At 44.4% G+C, this 17563-nt stretch overlaps 1 protein-coding gene across 9 annotated transcripts in view; it reads left to right on the top strand.

The window, feature by feature from the left end:
• Window positions 1–17563, top strand: part of GIGYF2 (GRB10 interacting GYF protein 2) — a 156198-nt gene that overhangs the window by 20988 nt on the left and 117647 nt on the right. For all 9 annotated transcript variants that reach the window (XM_070070041.1, XM_051834185.2, XM_051834184.2 and 6 more), the window contains one exon: window positions 15961–16043. Coding sequence is in view for 8 of the 9 variants with exons in the window: in XM_051834185.2 (XP_051690145.1) it covers window positions 16003–16043 (41 nt within the window). In the remaining variant the exon portion in view is untranslated. The remainder of the gene's footprint in view (window positions 1–15960; window positions 16044–17563) is intronic.

Raw genomic sequence — 17563 nt, 5'->3', positions numbered from 1 at the left:
GTAGGAGATGGCCCAAGTCCTTGGGCCTCTGCATCCGCGTGGGGGACTTGGAAGAAGCTCCTGGCCGCTGGCTTCGGATCGGCACAGCTCTGGGTGTTGTGGCCAGTTGGAGAATGAACCAGCAGATGGAAGACCTGTCTCTCTCTGCTTCTCCTTCTCTCTGTGTAACTTGTGACTTTCAAATAATAAATAAATCTTTTAAAAAAGAAATATGAATTTGTTTTCCTTGGGTATAGATCTAGCAGTGGGTTACAGGATCAACAGGTGAGCATATATTTAGATTATTAGATATGGCTAAGCTGTTTTGAAGTGGTTGAACTAGGTTGTGCTGTAAAATTATTAATCTTGTGATTTCTTAATCCAAATCTGGTAAGGTAGAAATAGCTGTCTGCTGGAGTAGGGATAGGAACTTCGGTTGTTTAGAATATATGAGTCTTAGGGGAGTCATTCTTCTGCTTGATGAGCATTGGAGGTTTTAGGGAGTGGGGTGGGGGCAAATTCAGGTTCTTTGGTTTTCACTCTGAGTTAGTCTTGCTGGCAGGCAATGCGTAGTGGTGGCTGCACTCCATCTAAGATCTTGCCTGATTTTTTTTCCAGGTGAGTTTTCATATTGAGGAAGTAGAGATTTGCAATAGTAGATAATTTTTACAGGAAAGATTCTAGGGACCTCAAAGGAGTACATTTGTTGAACTGTTGGTGGAATAGCGAGAGCTAGTCAATTTATCAAGACTGTTCCTAGGAATTAGTACTGGGCACGTTTTTTTCTTAAGATTTTTTTTTTTACTTGAAAGGCAGTGTTATAGATAAGGAGAGATAGATCTTTCTTCTGCTGATTCACTCCCCAAATGGCTGAAATAGCTGGGGCTGGCCCAAGCTGTGAAGCCCAGAGCCGCTCATGTGGTTGGCAGAGGTTCAAGCACTCATCTGACACTGGTTTCCCAGGTGCGTTGGTAGGGAGCTGGATCATAAGTGGAGTAGCTGAGAGAGGAACTGGTGCTTATATGGGGTGCTGGCATCACAGGTGGTATCTAAACCTGTTGTGCCACAATGCTAACCTCTAGGGGAGCATATTTAAAGTAGAAGTGTCAGACGCTGTATTGGGTTCTGTTTTCTTACTTCAAAATAAGTATTTATTGTAAATGTCTCCCTTTGTAGACTAATTTTGTTTTCATTTAATTAAAAGGTGGAGACAGAGGTAGGTAGGTAGGTAGGTAGAACTTCCATCCACTGGTTCGCTCCCTAAATGCCTGTAATAGCCAGGGCTGGGCCGGACTGAAACCAGGAGGCAGCATTCAGTCTGGGACTCCCATGTGGGTGGCAGGACCCACTCGCCGGCTCCCAGAGTGCACGTCAGTGGGAGCCGGAATCAGGAGCAGAGCCAGAACTGTAGCTCCGGCACTCCAGTGTGGGATGTGCACAACCCATGTGACTTTTTTTTTTTTTTTAAAGATTTATTTGAAAGGCAGAGTTACATAGAGATCTTCCATTTGTTGTTCACTCCCCAAATGGCTGGGGCTGGGCCAGGCCAGGCAGAAGCCAGGAACCAGGAGCTTCTTCCAGGTCTCCCATGTGGGTAGCAGGGACCCAAGCCATTGGCTATCCTCTGCTGCTTTTCCCAGGCCATTGACGGAGATAGAGGAAGTGGAGCAGCGGGACAGGAATCTGCACCCATATGGGATGTGGACGTGGTAGCTTAACCTGCTGTGCCGTGTGCTGGCTTCCCAAGTTTGTCTTAACCCTTATGGCAAATGTCTGCCCGTAACTAGATTCTGATTCTGTGTTAGCTTTGGCTTTTTTCCTGCTCTTTATGTTCAGATGGGACTGGTTTTGTGGCTTCTCTATATTGATAGTGACTGCCTGAGCCCAGGAGTCTGTCTCCCCATGCTGTGTTAGGTTGTAACAAAGTGATAGACTAGAGTCTAACTTTTCTTTGTTGCCGGACTAACAGTAAGAACTAGGTTGGTTTCTTTCTCTTCCTTTGGAAATGAACTCATAGGCACAGAGTGATAGATAAGGTCCTAAAGAGTAATAATGATTAAAATAACGAGGAAGCAGCAAGGAAAGCAATAGGAAAATATGGAGGGAAAGAAAAATACTGCACTAATAATCAGATAAAAGGTATCTTTTTAGAAATTGAAAAACTTTTAAATTTATTTTTTATTAATAAAAAAGGCTGGTGCTGGTGTTGTGGCACAATGGGTGAAGCTACTGGTTGTGACACTGAAATCCCATATTGAAATGTTGGTTTGAGTCCTGGCTGCTCTGTTTCCAGTCAGCTTCCTGCATATGTGTTTGAGAAGGCAGAGGAGGATGGGTTCCTTGCCACCCACCTGGGAGACCTGGATGGGTTTTCTGGCTCCCAGTTTCAGCCTAGCCCAGCTCTGGCTGTTGCAGCTGATGGACGGAAGATTCCCCCTGCCCCGCCCTTTGCCCTCTTCTCTGTCTTTCAAATCAGTCAATCATTTACAAAAAGAAAAGGCAGAGAGACAGATCTTCTACCTGCCAGTTCACTCCCCAGATGCCTACAGCAGTCAGGTGGCAGAGGTCCAATTATTTGAAACGTCGCCTTCTACCTCCCAGGATGTGCATTAGCAGGAAGTTGGAATCGGGTGTAGAACTGGATACTCAATGTGGTCATCTCCAGTCACATCTTAAGTGCTACACCAAATGCCTGCCTCTCAGAGATAAAATAATTGAGGACTTAATTTATCTTGTTTTTTTTTTTTTTTTTTTTTTTTTTTTTTTTGACAGGCAGAGTGGACAGAGAGAGAGACAGAGAGAGAAAGGTCTTCCTTTTTGCCGTTGGTTCACCCTCCAATGGCCGCCGCTGCAGCCGGCGCACCGCGCTGATCCTGGCAGGAGCCAGGAGCCAGGTGCTTTTCCTGGTCTCCCATGGGGTGCAGGGCCCAAGCACCTGGGCCATCCTCCACTGCACTCCCTGGCCACAGCAGAGAGCTGGCCTGGAAGAGGGGCAACCGGGACAGAATCCGGCGCCCCGACCGGGACTAGAACCCGGTGTGCCGGCGCCGCAAGGTGGAGGATTAGCCTATTGAGCCACGGCGCCGGCTTTGTTTTTTTTTTTTTAGTTGATAAAATGACCAGCTTGTATTATATTCATTGTGAAATACAAAGATGCATATATTTATTGATGATGGTAGACTTCTAGGTATTCATTGTGTAAGAGATGTGTAATGTATTCACTTAAAGCAATTTTTGAATAATAGACAAGATCTGAAATAGGAGTTGTTACATAGAATTTTTTAAAAAGATTTATTTTATTAATTTGAAAGTTTACAGAGAGAGGTAGAGACAGAGAGAGAGGTCTTCCATCCGCCAGTTCACTCTAATTGGCAGCAATGGCTGGAGCTGCACCAATCCAAAGCCAGGAGCCAGGAGCCTCTTCCAGGTCTTCCATGTGGGTGCAGGGGCCCAAGGACTTGGGGCATCTTCTACTGCTTTCCCAGGCCATTGCAGAGAGCTGGATTGGAAGTGGAGCAGCCAGGACTAGAACCAACACCCATATGAGATACTGGTGCTTCAGGCCAGGGTGTTAACCTGCTGCGTCACAGCGCTGGCCCTGTACATAGAAATATTTTTTTTTTTATTTTTTCATTTTATTTTGACAGGCAGAGTGGACAGTGAGAGAGAGAGACAGAGAGAAAGGTCTTCCTTCCGTTGGTTCACCCTCCAGTGGTCGCCGCGGCACTGATCCGAAGGCAGGAGCCAGGTGCTTCTCCTGGTCTCCCATGGGGTGCAGGGCCCAAGCACTTGGGCCATCCTCCAGTGCACTCCCGGGCCACAGCAGAGAGCTGGCCTGGAAGAGGGGCAGCCGGGACAGAATCGGCGCCCCGACCGGGACTAGAACCGGGTGTGCTGGCGCCGCAGGCGGAGGATTAGCCTAGTGAGCCGCAGCGCCGGCTCTTTTTAAGTCTACTCACTGTCTTTATTGAAATTCATGTGTAGATCTTTGCAGTCCTTGTCCCAGAACTAGAATAGCCAAAGAACAGAAAAGTCCCAAGCAGGGAGATACAACCTTATCATTACCCTGTCACTCTTGCTTTTGGCCTGAAGAAGATATGCTAATAGGGCAGTATTAGAACTAGCATTTTGCTCATGTTCACTCAGAAGCACTTTCTATCCTTTTCTGACTTCTTCCTCTCAAGTTTGAGTGCCCCATCTTTCTGAGATGCCAAGACAAATTCTCTCTGAATGAACTGTGTCGTTGTTCCTGCCTTCATCTGTCCTTGTCCACAATGAAAGACCATCTGGTTATTCGTCCTTTATTAAAAAAAAAAAAGATTTATTTATTTACTTGAGAGGCAGTTACAGAGAGAGTTAGAGACAGGGAGAAGTCTTCCATCTGCTGGTTCACTCCCCAAATAGCTGCAGTGGTCGGAGCTGGTCCAGTCCGAAGCCAAGGAGCCAGGAGCTTCTTCCAGTTCTCCCACATGGGTGCAGAGGTCCAAACACTGGGGGCATCTTCCACTGCTTTCCCAGCACATTAGCAGGGAATTGGATTGGAAGTAGAGCAGCTGGGACTCTAACCGGTACCCATAGGGTGCCAGCCCCACCCCAGGATGCTGGTGTTGTCATTGACAACCTAAACCACTCTGCCACAATGCTGGCCCCTCCCTGTTTAATAAATTAATTAATTTGAAATGTAGAGTGATAGAGAAAGAAGAGAGTGAGGGGGAAAGGCCAGGCTGAACAAAGAGCCAGGGAACTCCATGTGGATGGCAGGGGCTTAGGCACTTGGACCATCATCTGCTATTTTCCCAGGCACATGTAGCAGAAAGCTAGATCAGAAGTGGAGTGGCTGGAACTTGAGCCTGCCTTCAGTATGGGACACTTGTGTTGTAGGTAGCAGATTAAACTGCTGCGCCACAATGCTGGCCCCTCATCCCCTTTTTAAAATTTTAATATCTTGTAATCTAGGTCTAACCTTGTTTTAACATGTGAGCATTTTAATGCTTGCAATGTGTAACTGCTGTTATTATCAATGAGTGAAAGAAATAGTATAGTATGGAGTTCCTGTCTTTTAAAACATAAATCTATCTGGTTTTCAGTATATATTTAAATGAAAAGTTAAATAAAAATCATAGCATGAAACTTCACAAAGTACCATATTGAAAGCATAATGTGTGTTATCCAGAACTTACCGAAGTTAATGGCAAATAATTTTTTCTAAAGAAATTTAAAATCATTTTATTCTACATTATTTTAAGTAAAACTGTTACTTTGAAAATTGTCCGTGGTGGTAAAAGCCTAAGTGTAGAAGCATTGTTCAGAATGGCAAAAAATTGGAAGTCATCCATTTCTCATGGCGTTTTAAACAGCCTTTTTTTTTTAAATTTGAAAGGTAGAGTTATAGAGAGATACAGGTCTTCCATCTTCTGTGTTCATTGCCAAAATGACTGCAGTGGCTGGGGCTAGGCCAGGCTGAAGCCAGGAACCAGGAGCTTCTTCCGGGTCTCCCATGTGAGTGCAGGGGCCCAAGCACTTGGGCCATCTTCTGCTACTTTCCCAGCCTTGTTAGAAGGGAGATGGAGTGGAATTGGAGCAACTAAAACTTGAACCACCCTCCATATGGGATGCCAGTCCTGTAGATGGTGGCTTAACCTGCTACAGCACAACGTCGGCCCCTAAACAGCTTTTTCTTTCTTTTTTTTTTTTTTTTTAAAGATGTATATATTTATTTATTTGAAAGTCAGAGTTACACAGAGAAAGGAAAGGAAGAGAGAGAGAGAGAGAGGTCTTTCATCCACTGATTCACTCCCCAGATGGCCACAAACGGCCGGAGCTGCGCCGATCCAAAGCCAGGAGCCAGGAGCCTCATCCAGTCTCCCATGCTGGTACAGGGGCCTGAGGACTTGGGTCATCCTCCTCTGCTTTCCCAGGCCATAGCAGAGAGCTGGATTGGGAGTGGAGCAGCCGGGACTAGAACCAGCACCCATATGGGATACAGGCACTGCAGGCGGTGGCTCCACTCGCTACTCCACAGCGTCAGCCCCTGCTTAACAGCTTTTAAAGCCACAAATTAATTCTATATTTACTATTGTCCACTCAGATATATTGAGAGAAATGCATACTTCAGGGTAAAGTTTATAGGTTGATTCTAGTTTTCTTTCATTTTTTAAAAATTTACTTATATGAAAGGTAGGATTAGAGAGAGAGGTCTATAGATCTTCCATCTGCTAGTTCACTTTGCAAGTGACTGTAACTGTCAGGACTTGACCAGAGAACTTCGTTGGGGTCTCCCACATGAATGACAGATGCCCAGTACCTGGGCCATCTTCTGCTCTCCCAGGCACATTGGCAGAGGGCTGGATCAGAAGTGGAGCAGCTAGAACTTGAACTGGTGCTTATATGGGATGCTGGCATCACAGGTGGCAGCATAACCCATTGTACCACAATGTCAGATTTTAAAGACAAACAGAAACCTTCCATCTACCTGTTCGCTTCACAAATGCCTGTAACAGCCAGGGCTGGGCCAGACCAAAGCCAGAAATCCAGAACTCAGTCTGGGTTTTCCATGGGGATGATAGGGACCCAACCACTTGACTGTTATCTGCTGCCTCCAAGGGTGGTCATTAGCAGGAAGCTGCAATTGGAAGGAGATCCAAGACTGAACTCAGGGAACTATGGGAAGTGGTCATCTCCACTGGTGGTCTAACTCGCTGCACCAAATCGCCACCTGATGCCATTTTTATGAAAGCAAGTGGCTAATCCCTGTTTTTCACCATATATATGTGAGTGCGTGTTTGTTTGAATGTATACAGAGGCATATACCCTGAGCTGTTAATATGCTTCCCTCAGGAGATGGGAAGGGGGCGGGGGAGGCGAGAGTGGGTATTAACTTAACTGGAGGTTAAGGTGAGTTGTACATATTATGGGTATGGTGACAGTCGTACATCCAGGGGAGAAAGGTAGTCAGTGACTGGACTTCGGGTGAAAGGTTTGCATGGTGTGGTGGTCTTGTATCCTTCTGCATTGTTTCCTGATGCTTTGTTCTTGTTGCTTCTTGATACTTGTTTGAGGTAGCCTAATTCAGTTTTTGGTTTCCACTGTACGAATTCACTTCCAAATTTATGTCTCTCTGTCCTGACTCTACTCTGGAGTTCATGGATTTTACCTCCTTAGGCACCTTTCTTTTGTGCAAAACCATACTCAGTGTCTTCTCTCTCAAGTTAGTGTCTTTTCTATTTTCTGCTTTCTTTTAAGCTTTATAATAGAGATTCCCACTTCCAGTATTGAATCCTATATATTTCATCTCTTTTCTGCATTCTCTGTTTTTGAGTTTCCTTTCCATAGGGTGCAGTGTTTTTTCTATTTTGGGAAATAGTTTATGCATTAAGTGGTTTGAATGGATCCTTGTTTTTTCCCCCAGACCATTCTCAGGGAGTAGGAATGGGTTTCTAGGGGAAGAGAATGGCATGAACAGAACTCAAAAGGGTAAATGCAGTGGACCATAGGAAGTTCTTATCTGACTTTGAGTTGGGAGGAAAGAAAGTAGGGGATTGAGTTGGGAAGGCATTAACTGTCAGATTGATGGTAGTCTGAAATACTTGGTGTTTTGACTATACACAAGAGAGTCCCTTTTTTAATTTTTATTTTTTGACTGGCAGAGTGGACAGTGAGAGAGAGCGACAGAGAGAAAGGTCTTCCTTTTCTGTTGGTTCACCCTCCAGTGGCCACTGCGGCCGGTGCACCACGCTGAGCCGAAGGCAGGAGCCAGGTGCTTCTCCTGGTCTCCCATGGGGTGCAGGGCCCAAGCACTTGGGCCATCCTCCACTGCCTTCCTGGGCCACAGCAGAGAACCGGCCTGGAAGAGGAGCCACCGGGACAGAATCCGGCACCCCGACCGGGACTAGAACCCGGTGTGCCGGCGCCGCAGGCGGAGGATTAGCCTATTGAGCCATGGTGCCGGCCACCCTTTTTTTTTTTTTTTTTTTTTAAGATTTGTTTATGTATTTGAAAGGCAGTTACAGAAAAAGAGGGAGAAACAGAGACAGATTTTCCATCTGCTGGTTTATTCCCTAAATGGCCACAATAGCCAGGGCTGCACTAGGCTGAAGCCAGGAGTCAGGCACTTCATCTGGGTCTCCCACATGAGTGGCAGGGGCCGAAATACTTGGGCCATCTTCCACTGCTTTCCTAGGCCTATTAGTAGCAAGGAGCTGTATTGGAAGTGGAGCAGCCGGGACTGGAACCCGTGCTCCTAAGTCATGCTGGCATCACAGTCAGTCAGAGATTTAACCTGTTGCATCACAATACTGGCCCCTATATGAGAGGTTTGTGAGCATTTTTGAAGAAAACTTATTTTATTTGAAAGGTAGAGCGATAGACAGACACAAGCTGGCTCGTTCCCAAAATGCTTATAACAGCCAGGGCTGAGCTAGACCTAAGCCAGGAGCCCAGAACGCAATCCCTAGCTCTCACATGGGTGGCAAGGACCTAAGTACTTGAACCATTGTCTGCTGGCTTCCCAGAATATCAGTTAGCAAGAAACTATATTGGAAGCAGAAAAGCTGGGACTAAACCCAGATACTGTAGAGTAGGATGCTGGAATCCCAAACGACAAGCTAATTGCAGTGCAAATTCCCACCCGTCAGTCATTTTCACAAGAGAGTTACAGGGCGTGACTGGGATTGTGCTTTAGGAAAACTGATCTGGAGACTGAGTGAGAGAAGCAGATTAGAGAGGGGAATGTTGTGGTGCAGGAGGCTAAGCTGGATTAAGCCACTGGCTTTTTTTTTTTTTTTTTTTTTTTAAGATTTATTTATTTATTTGAAAGAGTTAGAGAGAGATAGAGAGAAAGAGAGAGAGAGGTCTTCCATCCGATGCTTCACTCCCTAGTTGGCCGCAACAGCCTGAGCTGTGCCGATTCGAAGCCAGGAGCTTCTTCCAGGTCTCCCATGCGGGTGCAGGGGCCCAAGGATCTGGGCCATCTTCCACTGCTTTCCCAGGCCATAGCAGAGAGCTGGATTGCAAGTGGAGCAGCCGGGACTAGAAGTGGCACCCATATGGGATGCTGGTGCTTCAGGCCTTGGCATTAACTCGCTGCACCACAGTACTGGCCCCAAGCCACTGCTTTGACACGCCTGCATCTCATATTGGAATGCTGATTCATGCCTTGTCTGATCTGCTTTGGATGAGCTTCCTGCTGATGTGTTTGGGAGCAGCAGATGATGGCTCAAGTACTTATGCCTCTCTCATATGTGTGGGAGATCCAGCCTCTTGCTTTGGCCTGTCCTATCCTTGGCTGTTGTGGTACCTTGATCAGTTGGTGATGAGATGGATGGCCATGGGGAGCGGGCATTTGAAATTACCATATTGATTGTGGGGTAAAATGTGAATCCATGGCAGAGGGTGGGGACTCTTGCTCCAGTCGGCCATTTGTGGAAGTCTTTATTGCTGCTGTTACAGTGACACCTGTGCTCCTTGCATGTCCTGTTGTCCTCTTCACCACTCCATGGTTTAGTGGGTTGAGATCTACCCATAGGGTTAGTAGAGAACATCATTGTAGATTAAAAAATCATTCATGACCGTGTTGATACAGCTCAATTCACAATAGCTAAGCTATGGAGTTAACCCAAATGTCTGTCAACTGAAGGCTGGATAAAGAAATTGTGGGATATATACACCATGGACTATTACCCAGTGGTTAAAAAAGGAGGGGGGGCTCTGGTGGCGTAGCGGGTAAAGCCACTACCTGCAGTGCCAGCATCCCATGTGGGTGCTGGTTCAAGTCCCAGCTGCTCCACTTCCAATCCAGCTCTATGCTAAGGTCTGGGAAAGCAATAGAGGATGGCCCAAGTGCTTGGGCCCCTGTACCCGTGTGGGAGAACTGGAAGAAGCTCCTGGCTTCTGGCTCAGATCGGCTCAGCTCTGGCTTTTGCAGCCATTTGGGGAGTGAACCAGTGGATGGAAGACTTCTCTTTCTGTCACTGCCTCTCTATAATTCTGGCTTTCAAATCAATCAATCCAATCAGTCTTTTTTTAAAAAAAAAGAAATCCTGTCATTTGCAACAAAATGGATGCAACTGGGATACATACTTAGTGAAGTAAGCCGGGCCTCAAAGGACAAATACCCTATGTTCTTGATCTGTGGTAACCTACAGAGCACCTAAAAGGTAATCTATATAGAAGTGAAATTGACACTTTGAGATGGGATGACTTTGAAAGCCCTCATCTGGACTGCTGAGGAAGTTTCTTTTATACTATTTGTTGAACTCTTAGTATTATCATATGTGTATAAAGTTAAATGAAAATAGATCTTTTAAAAATAAGAATGGGAATAGGAGAGGGAGGAGAAAGAAGGGTGGAAGTGTGGTTGGGAAGAATCACTGTGTTCCTAAGTTGTATTTATGAAATGCATGAAGTTTGTATACCTCAAATAGAAGGATTCTGGAGGGGAGGGGAAGACTGTATTGACCAGAATTTATAGTTAAAGTGTGGATTGTCTGAGGAAAGAAGATTAAATTTGAGCTGGATGCTGACTTCATAGGGAAATACAAGACAAACATCTCAAGATACTTACAGTCACAGAGGAGGAGGAGGAAATAGTTTCAAGAAGAAGAAATCCAGAGAGAGGGCATCATGGTGGAACATAGTGTTCGGAGTGTGGCTCAGTCCTGAGTGGCTTTATACATTCAGAGGTGTTTTCTAAGGATGACAGGGTACTCTGGGGTTTGACTGACAACATTGCAGGAGGTGTGGGGTGGGGGAGTTTAAAATGTGATCGAGCCTGGGCTCATTTCAGTACCTTATTAAATTCTTTCGAAGGATTGTGTAGAAGCAAGGCAAAGTTCCTTCCAACTAATGGAAATTCAGAGGTGTAGACAAATTGTATGAGACAGTTGCTCCAGTATATATAACTCCATTAATCTTGGACTCGTTTAAATTGATTTGGAAGATCAGTCTGGGTGGGGAACTCAGTCAAAAAAGGATAATACTTAGTGCTTACGTGAGAGTTCCTCAACATTTATACCTCTTAGATTTCTTGCTTCGATTCATAAAGAGAATGAGCAGGACACTATTTGGAATAATTCCGGTCTCTTTAACTTAATTAAATCACTGGGTTTATTGTTATTAGGTTCTTAAGCGTTCTGCAGAAATATTTATACAAGGAAATAGTTTTCTTGTGGGAGCCATGTTGTAAATGGTGGTTGACTTCCGAGCTGGAGGCATTGAAAACTTTCTGAGCTTTTGATATTTGCATTATGGTAGTTTTACAGTAGCACCTAAAGGTTTATAGGTGGCAGGGCCAAGTAGACAGGGACAGGATTTCTTGGCTTCTTGTTCCTTAGGTGGTATCCGATCTTGGGTTTCCTTGTGTTTCAGGACTACGACCTGCAGTTGGCAACTCTGGGGGCCCATCGTATCATTGGTGTTAATAGCACCCTTGAGGTTTTTTTTTTTTTTTAAAGATTTACTAATTTATTTGAAAGGTAGAGTCACGGAGAGACAGAGAGATGGTTCACTCCTCCAAATAGCCACAATGACCAGGGCTGGGCCAGTTCAAAGCCAGGAGCTGGGAGCTTCCTCCAGGTCTCCCATGTCGGCAGCAGGGCCTTAAACACTTGGGCCATCCTCCACTGCTTTTCCAGGCATATTATCAGGGAGCTGGATTTGAAGTGGATCAGCTGACACATGAACCAGTATCCATATGGGATGCCAGCACTGCTGCCTGTGGCCCAACCCATTGTGCCAGAATGTGGGAGGGCCCCACGCCTGGAGTTTTGTACTTCTTTTTTTTTTTGACAGGCAGAGTTAGACAGTGAGAGAGACAAAGAGAAAGGTCTTCCTTTTCTGTTGGTTCACCCTCCAAAATGGCCACTACGGCCGGTGCGCTGCGCCGATCTGAAGCCAGGAGCCAGGTGCTTCCTCCTGTTCTCCCATGTGGGTGCAGGGCCCAAGCACTTGGACCATCCTCTACTGCACTCCCGGGCCACAGCAGAGAGCTGGACTGGAGCAACCGGGACAGAATCTGGCGTCCCGAATGGGACTAGAACCCGGGGTACTGGCGCCACAGGCAGAGGATTAGCCAAGTGAGCTGTGACACTGGCCAGTTTTGTACTTCTAAGACTTGTGTGGCCATATGTTATAGCCTTACAGTAAGTTAAAGTGATTTTAGTACTTTGAAAATTACCGAGTAATTTTATTTTATTTTTTTTAAAGATTTATTTTATTTATTAGAAGGTCAGAGTTACAGAGAGGTAGAGCCAGAGAGAGAGAGCGAGCGAGAGAGAGAGAGAGCACGAGCAAGCGCGAGAGCGAGAGAGAGAGGGAGGTCTTCCATCCACTGGTTCACTCCCCAGATGACCACAATGGCCAGAGCTGAGCTGATTCAAAGCTAGGAGCCAGGAACTTCTCCAGGTCTCCCAAGGGAGTGCATGGGCCCAGGGACTTGGGCCATCTTCTACCGTTTTCCCAGGTCGTAGCAGAGAGCTGGATCAGAAGTGGAGCAGCTGGGACTTGAACTGGCGCCCACATGGGATGCCGGTGCTGCAGGTGGCAGCCTTATCCGCTACGCCACAGCGCTTAGCCCCGCAGAATGCCTTTCTTAATGTAATAGTAGTCATCTTAGCTGTGATCATTGTCATAATTTTAATTGAATCTAATATGTCATTTGTAAGATTCTTCATTTATATATTACTTAGAAATTAAACTGTCAAGTAAATTCTGGCACTGTTTTATTAGACTTTTTAGTTTACATATTTAAAAAGGATTTGTTTATTTGAAAAACAGTGTTACAAAGAGAGGGAGAGAGAGGGAAAGAGGTCTTCCAACCGCTGATTCACTCCCTGAATGCCTGCAATAGCTGGAGCTGGAGCAGTCCAAAGCCGGGAGTGAGGGCCTTCTTCCTGGTCTCCCACGTCAGTGCAGGGACCCAAGCACTTGGGCCATCTTCCACTGCTTTCCCAGGCCGTTAGCTGCAAGAAGAAGAGAGATCCAGAGAGCTAGATCAGAAGAGGAGCAGCCAGGACGTGAACCAGGGCCCATGTGGGATGCGAGCGCCGCAGGTGGAGGATTAACCTGTTGCTCCACAGTGCTGGCCCCTTTATTTTACACGTTTAAAAAGAGCTCTTTTATGCTTACTTAAGAAATAAAGAGTTTTACTATGCATTGTGTCATTTCTGTGTAAGATGTGCCTTATTTATTTGAAAAGGCAGTGACAGGGAGAGAAAAAGATCTTCCATTTGTTGCGTCACTCCCCAAATGGCTGCATTGGCTGGGGTTGTGCCAGGCCAAAGCTAGAAAGCCTAGAACTCCACCTTGGTCTCCCATGTGAATGGGTCATCATTAGCTACTTTCCTTTTTGCCTTAGCCGGATTTGGAATTGGAGCAGTGGGACTTCAGCCAGTGCTGTGAGAGGGGTGCCAGTCTTGGGGTCACAGCTTAACCTGTTGCACCACAACAGCCCTGTGTGTATATTTTAAGGGAAATAGAAATGAAATAAATTGGTGTGTGTGGTTCTACTATTTCTAGTATTCAGAGTCTGACTTTTCTGTTATTTTCCAGCTTGTCATTGTAGAAGTCCCCGCGTTCCTTCGTCTATGAATACCTAAGGCAGGGCTCCATTAATTTCTTACCAGTTTACAATTCTGTGATTTGGTGTGGTGCTTGTGAAGATTTTGAAAGCAATATAAGCTGTTTAATTTGTATAGCCTTTAAGTACTTCAGGACTGCTAAATGTGACTGTATGGGTTGTGCAGTGGATGCACCAGTGGCATACCGTATATTAAGCTTCCTCATCAGCTTGTGCTTTCTCTGTCCCATTTGTTCTTTAAGTCATTTGGAATTATTCCGCCAATGAGAAATACTTTATCTAACATCCTATTACTGTATTTCCTTCCTTTTTTATTACACAGTAGATATTTTTGTTTTTATTTTGCTTTTTTCCCCGTCTCAGGTTTATTTGTACAAACAGCACGGGACAGTAGCCCCATGTAGACAGCAGCCCGGGGCCATACCAGTTCTACACTTGCATTGGTGGCAAAGGCTGTTACTACCCAGTTTTTCTGTGGGGCTGAGCACCTTTGGGAGAGGAATGCGGGGACTTCTACAGTGACATCATTCTGTGATGACACTGACTCCCTAGGGTGCGGCAGCAGTGCTGAGCCCTCACCTCTGCCTCCTAGGGTGCATTGGCAGGAAGCTGGATGAGAAGGGAGTATCTTGGATTGGAGTCTGTGCTCTGATATAAGATGAGTTTCCACGCAGCAGCGTAACTTGTTGTGCACAACATCTGGTCCCGTCCAAGCTTTTATCGCAACTTGGCAATCCAAGATATTTTTCAAAATACTCAGTAAGGTGTAAAGTACTAAGGAGAAACTGAGAACTGTGGCAAAAGCTGTGAGGTAGGTAAAGAAGGTCCTTATTTTAAGAATCTTGAGGGGTTGGTGTTGTGGTACAGCTGATGAAGCTGCTGCCTGTGACTTAGGCATCCCTCATGAGCGCCAGGTGGAGTCCTGGTTACTCCACTTCTGATCCAGCTCCCTGCGTCATGTGCCTAGGAAGGCAGCAGCAGAATACTCAAGTGCCTGGGCCCCTGTCACTTCTATGGGAGAACACGTGGAATTCTAGGCTCCTGGCTTTCTCCTGGTCCACCCTCTGCCATTCCACCTTTTGGGGAGTGAACGAGTGGATGGAAGATGATCTCTACCCCTGCCCGCAACTCTGCCTTTCAAATAAGTAAATGAACTTTTAATTAAAAAAAAAAAACCAAAAAAACAACAAAACTTTGATGTATCGCATGGTGATGTAGGTGCCATTATAAGGGAGTAAAACAAAGTGAAATTTTAATATATTAAACTGCATTCAGATCTCATTGCTCTGAGGCTAAACGAGAAAATCCTTGATTTGGTTCCCAGTGCCCCGCATGCTTCCTCTTGTGCATGCCTCCTTTCCCCTGCACACAGAAACAGACGGGGAGTTCTAGCGTAGGATGGATTGATCACCTTGCTCACTGTGTTGTAGACAGACGGGGAGTTCTAGCGTAAGGATGGATTGATCACCTTGCTCACTATGTTATAGACAGACGGGGAGTTCTAGCGTAAGGATGGATTGATCACCTTGCTCACTGTGTTGTAGACAGACGGGGAGTTCTAGCGTAAGGATGGATTGATCACCTTGCTCACTGTGTTATAGACAGACGGGGAGTTCTAGCGTAAGGATGGATTGATCACCTTGCTCACTGTGTTGTAGACAGACGGGGAGTTCTAGCGTAAGGATGGATTGATCACCTTGCTCACTATGTTATAGACAGACGGGGAGTTCTAGCGTAAGGATGGATTGATCACCTTGCTCACTGTGTTGTAGACAGACGGGGAGTTCTAGCGTAAGGATGGATTGATCACCTTGCTCACTGTGTTGTAGACAGACGGGGAGTTCTAGCGTAAGGATGGATTGATCACCTTGCTCACTGTGTTATAGACAGACGGGGAGTTCTAGCGTAAGGATGGATTGATCACCTTGCTCACTGTGTTATAGACAGACGGGGAGTTCTAGCGTAAGGATGGATTGATCACCTTGCTCACTGTGTTATAGACAGACGGGGAGTTCTAGCGTAAGGATGGATTGATCACCTTGCTCACTGTGTTATAGACAGACGGGGAGTTCTAGCGTAAGGATGGATTGATCACCTTGCTCACTGTGTTATAGACAGACGGGGAGTTCTAGCGTAAGGATGGATTGATCACCTTGCTCACTATGTTATAGACAGACGGGGAGTTCTAGCGTAAGGATGGATTGATCACCTTGCTCACTGTGTTATAGACAGACGGGGAGTTCTAGTGTAAGGATGGATTGATCACCTTGCTCACTATGTTATGAAGAGGAATTCAGATATCTCATTCTGTGACCTCACTGAGAGGAAAATAAACAAAATATTCTGTAGCTTTCTAGCCTGTATTTAATTCTTGACTGATTGTATGGAGATATTTTTCTCTTTAACAGGTTTCTCCAGATATAAAAAGTCTTGTGAAAATACGGAAAAGAATGGCAGCAGAAACACAGACACTGAACTTTGGGCCTGAATGGTGAGTTTTAAAAATCACATCCTCTTCAATAGTGGATGACTAATTTAGAAGGAAGGTCTTTGTACAGGTGCTGGGTGGTTTATAAATGGGCATGTTTTTGAGGCTTTGCTTTATGTGCCTAGTTGAAAACTGTGTGCCTAGTCTAAGAATAAATTATATATGGTAAATGACTATTCTGTACTTTGATAATTTTTTTTGCTCGTTTATGTAATAATAATGTCATTAAAAGTCCCCACAATCCCAACACTCTAGAAAGTTTTGTTTGGGTTCCTTGTCTATGTTCATAAACAATTTTATGTAATTGTAACATTTTTAGTGTTCATATATTTTCTGCTACAGTGCTATTTTGTGATTGCTATTCGTAGGCTCATTTGAAGAGTAGATTTGAATAGATTTTGAAATGCTATTTGAATTTTATTTTACCAATTGGCTAGGCAGGTAGTCTAGAATTATACTGGCTATTAGCAGTAGCCTATCTAGGATTGAGTTAGCATTTGCCATAATAACAATTAATTGACCTTTGAGTCTCTTACAGATGTGTTTGGACCCGAATATGGAATTCTCATGGAATTCTCATGGAATTTTGAGATCCATCACATTATAGTGTGACTTTTCCCCTCTCTTCTTCCTTTTCCCCCAAAGTTGGTGATTGAAGATCCTCTCTTCAGTGGTGTGAATAATGATAGTCATTTTTCCATTCAGACCTCAAATAATCCCTTTGGTAATGTTGTAGACAGAACCTAACATAGATAAATTGGATTAGTGTCTTAAATACTCATGAATGTTCAGGTGGTAGTGGTCTGGTAAATGATACAGACTTCCTATAGTAACTTTCTATTTGAGGACTCTTATTAAATTGCCCTACTGAATCTATTTTTTATATGTAATTATTAAATTTTCTTAATCCTTTATAGCTAACATTTAGAGACCCAGGAGAAGTCACTATTTGAAGTTCTGAGAACTGTTACAACTCCCACATATTGAGAGTTTATTTTGAAATTGTTGACATAAATAATACTGTACCTACATGTTTTATTTTCTGTTTTCAAAATAATTTTCATATTAATACATTTCTAGAAAAATTAGAATTGCAGATAAGTCAGAAAACATAATCACCATGATTTCACCATCCATGGTAACCATTGTAAATATCTTGGTATATCTTTCCAGTTGTTTTTATGTATCTTATTTTGTATATGTACATTTATTTTCATAAACGTGAGTTCATTCTGTACATTCCAATTTTGTAAACTGCTTTTGAAAAATAACCAGAATATTTTCTATCAATAAATGTTTTCTATTCTGTTAAATGGTTGCATTGTATGGATGTAACATCATTATTTAACTAGTCCTCTAAGTGTAACACATAGAGGCTGTTCTCAGTTTTTGATTATATTTCACGTGAACATTTTTATACCTAAATATTTATTCACATCTTACTAACTTCCTTTACCAGATGAATTTCAATTCATGTAAACTTTGTTGTGTGTAGCTCTTCTGCGTTTATCTAGAATTTGTAA

Source organism: Oryctolagus cuniculus, chromosome 3 (genome assembly GCF_964237555.1).
Source record: "Oryctolagus cuniculus chromosome 3, mOryCun1.1, whole genome shotgun sequence".
Taxonomy (NCBI): domain Eukaryota; kingdom Metazoa; phylum Chordata; class Mammalia; order Lagomorpha; family Leporidae; genus Oryctolagus; species Oryctolagus cuniculus.
The sequence above is the reverse complement of the archived record's forward strand: the minus strand, read 5'-3'. Positions and strand labels throughout refer to the sequence as shown.